General features: G+C 38.6%; 1 protein-coding gene across 1 annotated transcript in view; it reads left to right on the top strand.

The window, feature by feature from the left end:
• Window positions 1-12,612, top strand: part of NCKAP1 (NCK-associated protein 1) — a 46,869-nt gene extending 34,257 nt beyond the window's left edge. The window contains exons 24-28 of the mRNA XM_010007396.1: window positions 2,964-3,057; window positions 4,468-4,584; window positions 8,383-8,492; window positions 10,955-11,044; window positions 11,560-12,612. Of these exons, the coding sequence (XP_010005698.1) occupies window positions 2,964-3,057; window positions 4,468-4,584; window positions 8,383-8,492; window positions 10,955-11,044; window positions 11,560-11,676 (528 nt within the window). The 3' untranslated portion in view covers window positions 11,677-12,612. The remainder of the gene's footprint in view (window positions 1-2,963; window positions 3,058-4,467; window positions 4,585-8,382; window positions 8,493-10,954; window positions 11,045-11,559) is intronic.
• The last annotated feature ends 1,607 nt before the right edge of the window (window positions 12,613-14,219 follow it).

Genomic DNA, 14,219 nt, shown 5'->3' with positions numbered 1-14,219 from the left:
TAGTGTGTCTGTCCAAAAACCCTTGTCAGGACATCAGGTAGGTGCAGCCAACTGTTTATTCAGTTTGGAGCCTACCAAGGTTTGCAGGCTTCTTAATGGTGTTGTGGCAACTGTATTTGCATAATATGTGCAGTGGGATATAACTTGTGCAACTCTTGATTCGCTCTTACAGAAACATCTTTTACCCATCTGCTATTGAGAAAAGTGTTGAGGGCTGGAATATGTTGTTATTCCTGAAATGGCAGTTCATTATTTGCTTTTTACTCTTGGGGGAAGAAACTCGAGTTGTGTTGTGTATGAAGATTCACTAAATAAAAAGAAATTATCCTCCTTGTAAAAGCATGTTACAGGAACAGTTCAGAGTCCACTATGGTGGGCCTCCTGATTTCAGTAGGCACTGCTTAGTCATCTGTCTGCAAATGTCAGGGGTTGCATAAAGAATAAGTAACTTAAATTTCACACATATGCTGTTTCATTCCAAAATATAATCACATGTTCTTTCAAACTTGCGGTTCTAATAACTCAGCTGTGAATGTTTCATGTCCCAGAAAACACTGAATTTCTTGCCACAGTAGATGAGTTCTGGGGAAAAGCGAAGGAAAAGTAGCTTCAAGGATAGTGGCTCTTGATAGTCACTGCATCAAAATAATGCAAGTTCCCTTGGCACTTCTTAAGAAAAACCTTTCTAAAATTCTCCCCTATAGTTATAGAGAAAATAATTCCTCACCAAAGCATCTTGTTATATTGTGAACCTGAGGTATCAGCATGCAGAAGAGACAAGAAGGGAAGTTCACTGCTTCCTTTTCTTGATCTTTTCAGAAAGCATCTTAAACCCTTTGCTATCAAAGGGGTGCTGAAAAACAGTGAGGGATAAAGGCTGCAACAGAAATAAGTGAAGACAGTATTTTATTGCTGATACTTTTAACCTGATGATAATGGATAATTCTAAACATCTCAGTGGATCTCTAGACATGACTGAATTCACTTGTGTCAGTGGATAGAGAAGGCATAGTGCTTGAGAGTTCTTGTCTAGAAGTCACTGGAATTACTTGTGGTCACTGGAAAAACTGGATGGCAAAAAAGTACTGTTCACTGCTAGATAAAGTTGTGCTGAGGACTCTTCTCTGGCTCATGCCACATAGCACCAGCCAGCTGCTTCTGCTTCATGTCATACTTGGCCTTCTCTGGGTCTGCTGTAGTTGCACTGTGATACTTAAATATACTTCTCTGTGCGTGTCTTTTTTTGGGTTCCAAGTGTCTGAAACAAGTTTTAAGTCCTCCCTGCTGGTGTTCACATGACAGCAAAACTGTAGTGTTCCTGTCTTTTGGTGTGTCATGATGCCACAACAGCTTGTTTGACTACATAGTACTGTGCACGGAGAAGGAGCCAGACCTGGGTAGGCTTGCCCATAGTGCCTACTGCTATTACTGGGAGCTTTGACATCTGCTACCCCACAACTCTTCCAGTGCTTTGTCTTGAAAATAGCTTGTTGGAAGGGCCAGAGCTGTGCTGTGAGCCTGCTGACAATTAGGCCCATGGACAATCAGCAGCTCATTGTCTGAGCTCTCTCCTGGCCTTGCCACATACAGCAGTGCCGTTGTAGGCAACAGCGGCTGCTTTTGGGACAATAAGGCAGACTTCTTTTTCTGAAATGAAGACGTGTCAACAGGCAGATCTTTACAAGGTACAATGGATTGGGACAGTTGCCCAGCTGGGTGTATTTTAGGACATAACAACATAGTAATTTCCTATACACTGAATTTACCAAGCAAAGCATATATATTTTTAAAGCTTTTGTTGAAATAAATGCTTGTGATGGAATGTTACTTTTATTTTTCTATCCTTGGAACTTATGGTTTGAGGTGACTGGCAAAGTGGGGATCTGTTCTCCTTTTATTTGGTTATTTTACATATTAAATTGTTGGGCTGTCTGTAGAGGCTTTTAGAAACAGGCTTGCATTTGTTCTACTGTTGCTCCTTAACTAGTTTGTGAACCAGCTCCTATCCTGATGCTCTGTAGTTCTTATAGTGCAGGACTGTACTCAAAAGCCAGTTCCATACATCCTGCTGACAGCCTAGCACTGCCCAAACAACATGGTGTGCTTTTCCTAGCAAAGCTTGCCCTCAGGTAGCCAGGCTGGAGCAGAGGAGTAAGGAGAGTCTGCACAGTATTCTCTGCGTGCAGCTGTGAGAATTTGTGAGCAAAGAGAAAAAGTTCTCAAACATGAATGGCAGTAAAACCTATGGGTAGTGTTTCCCGTAGCCATTTATACCAAACACAAACCTGCTCTTGCAGTCATTAGTCTGAACTGCAGCTACAGATGCTTTGTCCAGAGTGTGGGCTGGGGGAAGAGGGAATAACTGTGTTGAGTGTTTGTTAATGGCAACAAAAGATACAAGCTGGAAAATGGAATGTTTCAAGATGCTTTTCATTCCTCCAAGTGTTAGGGCCACGTGGAGTCTGATTCTTGGCACTTGGAATCACTGCACACTGAATCTGTATCAAATTTGGATGTAGGATGCCTTAACTCTAATATTTCCCTGGGTTGTGACTTTTGGCTGTTGTCTAAAACTGTAGTATGTGCAGATGTTAGCTGATGCTTTCGATTGGGTAGAGGAAATGTGTTAGTTTCTTTTGCAAAGTAAAGAAGAAGGTAGAAATAGCTAATTGGAAGTGAGGATGTTTGCTTTGGAGGTCATCTGGAGAAGTATACAAGCTTTGTTTGGCTTCACAAAAAGAAATTATCATCTAGCACACCAAATACTTACCCAGCTGCTCAGTATAGGTTAGAAACAAACTCAAGTCTAGAGTCTCTTGTTTTAGCCAAGTCTCTGGAATGCCTTAGTGCTTTTAACTCTCATATGAACATTTTAAGCATGAGAGCAAAATTGCTTCATCATGTTTACACAAAAAGCATTCAGTGGTGTCTTTTGCTCTAATTACCTTTCTTCTGGTCCTCAGGTGGCAATGAATGTATATGAACTGTCATCAGCTGCTGGACTGCCGTGTGAGATTGATCCTGCTTTGGTTGTAGCACTGTCTTCCCAAAAATCAGGTAAAAACTGCAAGTTAAAAAATATGCATGTGAAAAAAAAAAAGGGAAGAGCAAAAAAAAATGAATGTAAGTGTTTAAAGTCCTAGGATAAGACTTTTATAACTTGGATCATTTGTATTCCTTCCATGAACCCCATAAATGGCATAAGAATTATTTGGGCCTAATGTGTTCGCTTGAGAATCTTTTCAACCACAAATTAATTAACTTGACCTAGAAAAGAAAAACAACTGGATGTTGAAGGAGTTTAATAGCTCATGGTGGAAATTCCTAGAGTATAAGGACACTGCAGACATGATCAGTTGTGTTGGACAAAGCTATGTCCCATAAGTAGGCATTAGGAGCTGAAATGCCAGCTTGAATGCACTCCATGAATCCCACAACACTGTGTTACTGGTGTGTTATGCAGGTGTTAACATGGTAAAATACACGTTAATGTTCTAACATGTTCAGTGCTTCCACTTACTTGCTTTAAGGCACCACTGTCCAAGCTTTTCAGTTTTGTTTGCTCTAGCAGATGTGAAGCTTTTTGACAATGTTCAGCTTCTTTACCTACCTTCTTGACTGAGCACTTGATTGCTTTTTTCCCCTGTTTGTAATGAATAGTCAATCTTATAATCACAAGTGGATATTTTAAATGCAACCCAAGTTTTCCTCTTGCTTCAATAGTAATTATTTTGGGAGGGGAAAATACAGCCAATTCCAGGGGGCATTTTAATATTCAGACAAGTGTCAAGCACAATGTCTTTGTGTAGCTTAAAAAAAGAAAGTATATGTTTTGTATACATTATATGTAGGGATTTCTTTGGGACATAGCTAGTGTTGATACAGCATTCTTTTTATTTGGTGCATCTGTGAAATGTTTTAACTGGATGAACAAGACAGGGAGTTTTTGTTTATTTTCCTGATTGGTTGGGATCTTCTGTTTTGTTTCTTGCCTTAGCAGTGTGTTTAGCTTTTAGCAATTCAGTTTGTACACATGCAAGTACCAACTTTTGGCTTTTAAAAATCTAATCTTATGCACATGTGTGGTGATGCTGCTGGTTTTGAAAACACAAGGTTTTAGAGTGAATGGAGGTGAGTGCACATCACCTTCTGCCCCTTTTCCAAATGGACAGTGCAAGAGAACATCTCCTGAGCTCAGAGCAGTAACAGGGTTTGGATCATAATGCAAAAATACTGTTCTGTGCCTTCACTCTTGTAGATAACCAACTGAACCTTTTGAAGCTCCACACTGTGTCCTTTGGCAAGACTGCCATCATCTTCCTCCTTTCACAATGCAGCTACTGAGTTTGTTGTTGATGGGTTTAAATATCAGTTTGTTCAGGTGCTTTGTGTTCTAAACTAACTGCTGTTGAAAGGAAATACTTGAAGATTAGTTCTTGAATGAAAGAATTTTGCTTTTGTTTGCAGAAAACATTAGCCCAGAAGAAGAATATAAAATTGCTTGCCTTCTCATGGTCTTCGTGGCAGTTTCCTTGCCGACTTTGGCCAGTAATGTGATGTCCCAGTACAGCCCTGCCATTGAAGGTAATGTAGAGTCACCTAAATGTATATTCTGGGAATGCTTTCTTTACAGTAGTCCTGGTAGCTTTTTGTTACTTTAAATGTTTACTTAAATGTTGTCGTGAACAAAAGGTTAAAATCAGCCCAAATCCAGGAAAGTTTTTCTGAGTTACTTAAAAAAGAACTTACCAAATTAACTCTTGACTTAATTTTATTAATTAACTCTTGTTTGAGATAACTTTCTATGAAAAATGAGTCTTCGAGATTTTTAAGAACAGTTCAGATACTGCAGGGGGCAGTCTCGTGCTAGTATATGATGTTGCTAGGGCCTACCTTCTACATTAATCACTGCGGGACTTAATGTAGCCTAGTATACAGTGTTTTAGGAATCTTTACATCTGGTTTGGGCCACTTGCACAAGGTGTCTTTTCTATATTTCATGTGCTGTTCATATTACTAAGCATAACATTTTGAAAGCAGGGTCTGGAAGGTGTAAACTGAATAGAATAATACTCTAGGCAGCAGTTCAACTTATTAAAAAAGCCAACATTGCCTTGAGGAGGTTCTTCCCTTGTTACCCACAAAAAAAGTTATTCTTCAGACAAAATGAAGTTGAAAAAGTAAAAAAAGACTAACAAAACTGTTCCAACACACACAAAAGTCACCTTTCAGCTGTTCAAGCTATTTCCTCTGTAATGCATAGCATGGCTCACATAAAACACAGTGTTTATTCTGCATCCACTTCCTGGGTGTAGTAGTAGTTTTACAATATTTTATTTTCCATTACTTGCATTACTTCCAACCTGGTCAAAATTTAATTTGCAAAGAATGTCTAAATTGACTTGTGAAAATGCAAAGTACTAGGAGAAGACAAAAAATCCTGACAGCCTTCTGCATCACTGGGCATAGTATGCAAACCACTTTTTTTGAGAGAACTGAGAGTGTTGTTCTAAATTGGGTTAATGAAAAATTTCAATTTGGAGAGATTAAGGATTTGTTAACTAGTGAACATGTTAAACAGGTAGTGTAGCCTTTTGACAGTTGTGAAAACAATGGATAAATTTCAGTTGCAGTGAGTATAACTTGAACATTGATTTGTCAAGTTAGAAATATTAAACTTTGTACAGCTTCTTCTGATGAATAGGGAGAAAAATCTGGAACATGCAGAGTTGCTTCATTTTATCTGCACTCCCTGGCATTGCTGTAGCTTTTTGTGAGCTTCAGAGTCGCAATGGCTGAACTAAAATCTCAGAATACAGGCAAGAGCAGGATATATAAAATGTGTTTGGTGAGGGGTGTGGGTAGAAACATGCTTGTTAAGGACAGTCAGGTTGGTTCTCCTAACTCTGCTCAAACCAACTTGTTTACGTGTGTTTGAGACCACATCTCTTAAACATAATTTGTTCATAGTTTTGTAAAAGAAGCCCTCTGGAAGCCCTTCCAGCTACCTGTTAGTCCTTCAAAAGCATCTTATGTGCCACGGAGTCTCAAAACTTAGACTAGTCACCAGGAGGACAGTACTGAAAGTTTTTTATGGTGGATGTATTTTCACATTCATCCTTCTGCACATGAATTTTTAAGAATGTGAGTCTGTTTAGGTAGAGGTTCTCCAGCTGGTTAGAGCTCATGCAGTTTTGCCTTCCTCAGGCTCCCCTCTCTTCCAAGGACCCTCTTTGTCCTCAGGGTCTCAGCAACAGCTAATGATACCTTCTGCCTGTTTTAGATTGTGTAGCTCAAATATTCCAGTTTCTCTGATTTCATTTACATTCAATAACTTTTAACAAGAAGTCAGACAATGCCTGTTTGAACGTGGCTTCTCCAAGTGAGTACAGTAATAAGATCTCATAAAATTATGACTGGAGAGAAGTTAAATCTAGTACTCAAGCCTCTATTAGGAGTTGCTACTGATTTTTTTTTTTTTCCTTATGAGGTGTGGCCTCTGTATTATGTAATTCTTGACTTGACTGGGCTGTTTCTTTGAGAGGAAAAGAGTCTGGCATAAGGAGTACATAAAATATGTTCGCTCTACAGAAATAACTGAACAAACAGTTCAGTCAAAAGTTGTTAGTTCTCTCTTGCATAATACTTATTCCTGTGTTCTGCCCTTATTGTACAACATCTGGCTTTAGAAACGTAATAGACATGTTGTTTCCAGAATGACAACTTAATAAGTGCTGGTTTTTTTCAGAGTTAGCTTCCTGAACAAACTCTGTATTTATCCATCAACAAGTTACAGATTTGAAGGAGTTGCATTTTTCCAATCTAGCAAGACATACCTGCCAGATACAGACAGCTGTTGGAGAGCTTAGCAATGTCTGTGTTCTCTCTGCCTACTTCAAGATCAAGCCTGCTTCTTCCATTAGCCCCAGATAAAGGCGCAGACTCTTAAGACTTTGGTTCCAATAAGAAATCTGAACTGCTTGCTAATCAAGTATCAGGCTAGAGGTTTATTGTCTAGAGGCCAGAATAGAGAACCAGTCTGCAAGAGACACAGCCTGTTCTGAGCAGGTTGGAAAACAGTAATTTCTTAGCTCATTCCCTTGCTGATGCTTTTCCTACAGTCTTTTGAGACATAAAAATGAAAGCACTTAAATAAAATCAAGCCCTGTCAAATATAAACTTAAATCAGCAGAATTAAGCAGGTACTCTGGGCTGATATTCAAGGCAAGTGATTATGTACTTTTTGGACTAGCATCTTCATGCAGCAATATTTAATTTAAGAAATAGGAGACAGAGTAAGAGTATCAGTTCTGGCAGCCTTGCTGGTAGAGATCCGCAGGGATCTGTGCTGGGACCTACTAGTCAGTGTATTTACAGACCACCCAGAAGGAGGGTGAAGGCTGAGGAGAGAAAATTTTCCTACCATGTGATGATAATAGAGGAGTAAAGAGCTGCAGACAGATTTTATGACACTGATTCAATTGTGCAATAAAATGACACAAATTGCAGTTTAAGTCAGAATAGTGAATATGTATGGGGAAGAAATTGAATTTTTCTCATGTGAGTGATGGGGTCTGGTTGACCTCACTCTTTAGGCGTAGTCTGGAGCTGTGATAAATGACTGAAAAAACTGAGCTCAGTGCTCAGCAACAGTAAAAAGGAATTTGTAAGAATCAGCAGTGTTTGTGTGCTTGTATGCTTCTTAACTCCTGCAAAGACCCCCTGCTTGTTATGTGCCAGCACTCTGCCAAGGTATTTGCCCAGGTGTCTTACTGGTTTAGTTAAAAAGTTGTAGATTTTAATTAATCTGTCTAGAAGAGTTATCAGGCTTACTGAGGACCTGTTCTTCTGCTCTCTTTGCAAACTAGTGTCATTTAACTGCCTTTCAGACCTCTGATGCCTGGGTGACTTTTAGGCAAGATAGGTACAGCAGTTAGCAATGTGAGGTTTTGTTCATGAGTTCCTGTAGGTCTCTGAGGTGAATGCTGTCTGGCCATGATGACTTGCTCATTTACAGAGAGGAGCAGCCAATTAGCTTGGAAAAAAACCTGCTTCCAAGTCTCTTTTTAGCCTGGTCAGGTGGTAATACTCTTAAATTTTGTAGAAGCCAAATAAACTTCCAATATGTTATTTTTCCTTATTTCTAAAAGCCACAGGAATGTTGGTCAGGTTGTGGTGACCCTTGCAGCATCGAGAAGGGAGATCTGTACTTCAGGTCCCTTTCCTGATGCCACTTCCTAAGAACCAGTGCTTGGGTCCTGTTGTCTAAGATGCTACAAGTCGACCTGCTATTGTGACAAGTCTGTTTCCTCAAGTGATGTTTACCAAAGAGTACTGTCCTTTCTAACATGATGCTGAGGTCATTTGTTTGTTTTTGTTCAGGGCACTGCAACAACATCCATTGTTTGGCAAAAGCCATCAACCAGATTGCTGCAGCTTTGTTCACCATCCACAAGGGAAGCATCGAAGACCGTCTTAAGGAATTTCTGGCTGTATGTATGCCTACATTTCTAGAGCTAGCTCCTCTAAAAAGAGGCCAACTCTCTCCCCCCTAATGCCCCTCAATCTGTTTGTATACAGGGTCTATCTTGTGCAGGGCTGTCATGCAGTAATCAATGTGTTTCTCACTGCAGGAGTTGAGCAACATAGCCACGAGCAATCTTGATAACAAGGGTGTAAAGATTTAGACTAGTGTGGGTGACCATTGATTAACCACCCTTCATGCCAATAGTCATACTGTTTCATAATGTCTCATGTTTCTTATTTTCCTGCAGTTAAAAGACTGCAGAGAAACTAAAGTTATGGAATAATATAGTGCTGGTTTTTCTTTTAAGAAAATCGGGTGTGGGAAAGTTACTTTTTGAAGACCAACCATAAAATTTGTATCTTGACAAGGAAAAATATTTCTTGACTTGAAGAAGTATTTTCAAATTCAGGTGAAAAATGTAATATTATTTTGGGGTGCAATGCAATTGATTCCACGGAAATCTGATTTGGGTGCACAAGAGAGAAAAGCATGTTGGTAATACAAGTCTATATGTAGTTTAAATTTAGTAGTAGTCCTTTAGCAAGAGTTGTGTGTCATGTTGCAAAGTAACAGTAGCAAATGAATACAGGTGTAATAATTTTTTCTTGAATCTTTAGTATGATGGTATGTGCAGCCCATGACTGGAAAAAGAAACATGCAATGCATATAAAAATCAAGGTTTTATCTAGCAGGATTTTTTGCCATTATGTGTTGGGGTCAGGTTTATTTGACTTTCTCAAAGAATGTAACTCCAGAGAGGCTTCTGAGTTGTGCATTTTGACACATCTGTCCTTCTTAAACAGTGACTGTCTGACAGCAGTATTTTACAGGGATATTTGGGGAGAGGAATTTTTATTTTTCAGGGTAGGTTGAAGATGAGAGCTTCTGGGATCCTTAGTGATGCTTAGAAAAAAAGGAAAGCCCTTAGGTCGTTGTGATGCATTTTAAATACATTTTGGTGTGCTGCTCTGGTAGAAATGGAATTTTTCAAGTGGCTCCTAGGTAGCTGAGAATTGAAGAGAAGCTAAAGGTTAAAATGGCAGCTATGCTGTAATTTTTAAAAATCACTGCTGATTTTGAGTGGTGGTTGATTTTTTTGCTGTTTGGCCTTGAAATGGGAAAATAATCTTTTTCTCCATTCAGTGGCTTGCACTCTCATGGGAGTGAGATAATGGTGACTTTCTGCTACTAGAAGTCCAGAGAAACAATTTATTTTTCTTCTTAAAAGGATCTTTAATTTCTGGAAGCTCCTGGCATTTTGTGTAACAGGAAAAAAACTTGGGCCATGGACCTTGTCTAATGCAACTGTAAAAGATGAAAGAGAAATGGTTGTGTCAAGTTGCAGACATTTGACAAGTGAAGGAAACCAGTAGAGTTTCATGTGATAAAAACACTTTTGGGATGAGGTTTGAATTTTTCAGTGGTTACAGACTCGTTTCACACCACTGCTTTTACTGACCATGACTTGATGGTTCAGATATTTTGATAATCTTTCTTTTCTAACACCTTTTTTACATCACTGTGAGTCTGAAAGAAAAACATTGCTCTTAAGAAGAAAATGTGCTGCTGGGAATGATCTGCTTTCCTGTCAAATTTAATTACTTAAGAAAAAAACCTAATAGGCTATTTAATACTGATGAGCATGTACTAAGATTATTTTGAAGTATGCACGTTCACTTTATATTACAAATTGAATGATGACAGAATTTGTTCAAGAGGAATCTTGATTTACATTTTAAAGATAACATTTCAAGTTAAAATCCATTTCTGGCAAATACGTGGTTAGGCACATTGCCATTGCTTGATATGAGGGCATAAATGATGATTGTACATCTGAAAGCTGAAAAGAGTTGCTTTTTCAAATTTCTTTAAGGCATATAAGTGTGGGGTTATCAGTGCATCTGGAATTTGTTACTGTTTTCTGTCAACCCTGAGTTTGTAAATAGCTAAGAGCGAGTTACAAGTTCCTAGGATCTTACGGTGCTCATGGTCTGATAAAATACTAATTTGCAACGAGGATGACATCACTTAAAAATACAGTTTAGGAAATAAACCAGCAGGTTTGTCCTGCTGTTGCTAAATATTATAACTTCAAACATTAAACACTCCAATTACTTTAAATCTTGCCAAGATCCTGATCCCATGGAAGTTCTGTCATGAGTTACAGTAGACTTCATAAGGGTCAGCCAAAAGCTGCGTGCAATAAATTCATATATTGTATTAAAATAGCAAATAGTGCTTATTAAACGCTGCTAGAAATAAAGTGGCTCAGTGAGACTGAAGCACAACACTGGGTCATGTCCAAGATCACTTTCTTTTGTAGCTGTTAGTGTACCTCAGAGCCTGTTGGTTAGTGTGTGTATAGCAGAATAGCACCAGTCAAATAATGTGTGGTCTTATTGCTCTGAAATGCTTGTTTTTATGTAGCTTGCATCATCTAGTCTATTGAAGATTGGCCAGGAGACAGACAAAACTACTACAAGGAACAGAGAATCAGTTTACCTCCTCCTAGACATGGTAAGCTTCTGTCTTGTTTATGTGGTACTAACGTAAGGAATGGGCTTCACATTGCATAATTCAGCAAGGGGTCTGGGTTGTCACCTTGTGTTGCTCAGTTTTTTTTATTCCCCAAACACAGACACTATTCTGTCATCATCCTTTCTTGCTAGAACATTTTTTCACATCATTTTGTTTGGTCGTTTAGCACATACCATATCAAAATGAAATGTCATGTTAAAGAAGCTCTGTTCAGAGTGTGTGTGGGAAAATCCTCCCTGCTCAGAGGTTTTCCTTTCAGTATTATGTACATTTTGGAAGTGGCAGGAGTCCAATGTGACTATATATATAGGAAAGCTAAATTACTAGTTTTGAGAAGTGGTGAGTTTATGGCAATGTGTTTGTTCCCAGCATTTCAGCTCTGACATATGTGAGTGTTGTTGAGGTGCAGACCAGCAGTATCTCCATGAAGCAGGTTAGCATCAGCAGGCAGTAGAAAGTGTTCTGCAAAACCTTGTCATTCTGGCATTTTTCAGATTGTGCAGGAGTCTCCTTTCCTGACAATGGATCTCTTGGAGTCTTGTTTCCCTTACGTCTTGCTGAGGAATGCATACCATGCTGTCTACAAACAAAGTGTCACATCCTCTGCCTAAGTATCTACTCACTGGAGCTCAGACATAGCACGCATCTACGTGGCCTCAGTTTTATCTGTAAACTGTGGAGCTATTTTACTTTATGGCCTGATGAACAGTTTTGTGGATTATAAACTTTTTTCATCAAGTTGTATTTCTGATCAGTGGTTTCCTAATATGGTTGTACTACAATATAAGCTTGGTTGAATTTAGGTTGCACATTCATGGAAAACCTTTTTTCTCATTTCTTCCTTATTTTATTTTAGAGCATCAGTTATGTTTAAAAAGATACTACTTCTGCTACATGTTTTTGATATTGATCATGCAAAAGGAAAATTGCTTGTTTATTTCCAGAAGAAAAATGTATTTAGTGATTATTTTAGATAGCGTAGCTTTCATCTGTGTGTAAATTATTTCATATAGGGAGAGTTATAATCTTGTACCTATTGTTCTTATTGAAAACAAATACTGGATGTGCATTTCTGTGAAGTAATGACAGCATTTCTAGTTTTATTTTGAAATACTCACCAATCTATGTGCTCTGACACTTATCTAACATTTACAATGTTATAGGTCTGCTTCTCCCTCAGACATCGATCCTCTCCTGATGCTCTTAAACAACAGCAAGTGGTGTTGTTTGTATAAAGCATAGTGGAAATTTTTTTAAAACTAACTTCTGTGGTGCCCTGTTGGCATTAACACTACCATTGTACCCTGCTGTATAATAAACATTCTTACACACTTATCACATGTTGATAAAATGTTAGCCCTTAACCACTTTTGATATGTTTTAAATTTTTGAAATTCAAGTGTACCTTCCATAACATCCAATAAACACTAGACTGTATTATCTGTAGGTGAATTATTTTTAATATAAATGTTATCATAGTATTTTAAGCTTAAACTGTGCTGTTGCACATTGATTTACTTCTCACAGTTCATTAAATATCAAACCTTAGAGCTTATATGTGAAGACTTCTTTTAATCCTTCACTTTTTGGCTTCTGTGACAGTGAATCTTGTAAAAAGCTGGAAGAAGGAATTAAAAACAATGTAAAAAGTTTCACTTTAGTGTTAATTTTACATAACAAAGCAGGAAAAGCATTTATATAGAAAGTAGCAGTGCCTGTTGCACCCATAGAAATAAGTGTATTGTTGAAATATACAACTTCAAATATTCCTAAAACAGGGGAGTGTTGCTAAATGCCTAAGACATGACCTGGACAGATGGGAAGAGCCTTTTTTCATCAGTCCTGCAGATCAGTCCTCAGGGCAAGGTTGGCTCTTCAGCCCTAAAGCTGACCAGGTGGTTGGCCTCTGTAAGCCACAGCATAGGAAACCTATGTGTTCTCAGCAGGCTCTGGATATTGTACAGAGCCCCTGTTCTTGATGCAACTTACTGCATGCTGGTGACTTCTGTTATGAAAGAGCTCTTGTGTGCTCAGTTACAATAGCTTTCTCTGTCCAGAGGGAAAAAAGTACTGGAATAAAATTGTCCTAAGGAAGTAAGACAGTACATCTATATTTTTCCTAATTATGCGTTTTGTGTTATAACCGTGGAACTGTTTTTAAACTGATAATTTAATACTATAATGGGTAAGTTTGTTCACCAAAAAGTTAGGTTGACTGCAAGGCTTGACTTATTTTCTGTAATATTTATCATTTAATACATTCAAATGTCTTTATTTGAATTACTTGTTTGATTGTAATTTAGCCTTTTGTGGAAAGTAATGCCTGTTTTCAACACTGACTCTTGAAAATGTCAAGTTTTAAGAAATAACTTATGTTTTTAATCTTTCTAAATTCCCAGCAATTGTTTGGTCAGTTGCCTCTGATCCCCACCAGCTCTCCTCTCGCTGAGGTGTTACTGAATGAGGCCTACAAGACAGGTGATCTCTGACAAACAGCTGAGGAGTGCAGTACCCTTCCAAGAAGCTACTTCTGACACAGATTAGATGTACTTGTGAACCTTTTAGACTCAGTTCTGTGTGGAGGTGGGAGGTTGTGTCTTTGTCCTTGCTTACCATATTTTTACTGTGTCTGGTTTCAGCATAACTACCACAAAGCATTTTAGGGTTCAGCCTGCTTGTGGAAGGCAGAGGATGTCAGGCATAGTCCTCAAGGTGACCCATGTCCTTGCACTAAAACAGAGTTTGTTGGGAAAGAAAGTAGAGAAGGAATTGTTCCTCTGGACTTAGTAAGTTGAACTGTTGTCATTGTACACTGAGGCATCTCAGGTGGCCTTTTGTGCATTTCCAGAAGTGTTTGTCATTCCTGGAGCACAAAGCAGAGATGGCTGAGCTGGTCCCATATAGAGCCAGTTTGGATTGAATGTCTGCTTCCAGAGGGAGAGCTCTGCTGGTGTGAGAGAGCATGGAAGAAGAGTGTTCTGTTGCTGCCCAGAAAACTGTAATTTAAAAATACATGCCCATCAGGACAGAGAATGGCCATTGAAATCAAGGCCTCCTGCTAAACCTTTTTTGCTCTAGCAGTTTTTCTAGATACAAAAACCAGTCTGCTGGTTTTGTTGCACTGGAGAAAGGTCTTCTCCCCAGAAAATGTTGA

Source organism: Chaetura pelagica, unplaced genomic scaffold (assembly GCF_000747805.2).
Source record: "Chaetura pelagica isolate M959 unplaced genomic scaffold, ChaPel_1.0 scaffold240, whole genome shotgun sequence".
NCBI classification, from domain to species: domain Eukaryota; kingdom Metazoa; phylum Chordata; class Aves; order Apodiformes; family Apodidae; genus Chaetura; species Chaetura pelagica.
Note: the sequence above shows the minus strand (reverse complement) of the source record. Positions and strands in the feature narration are given on the sequence as shown.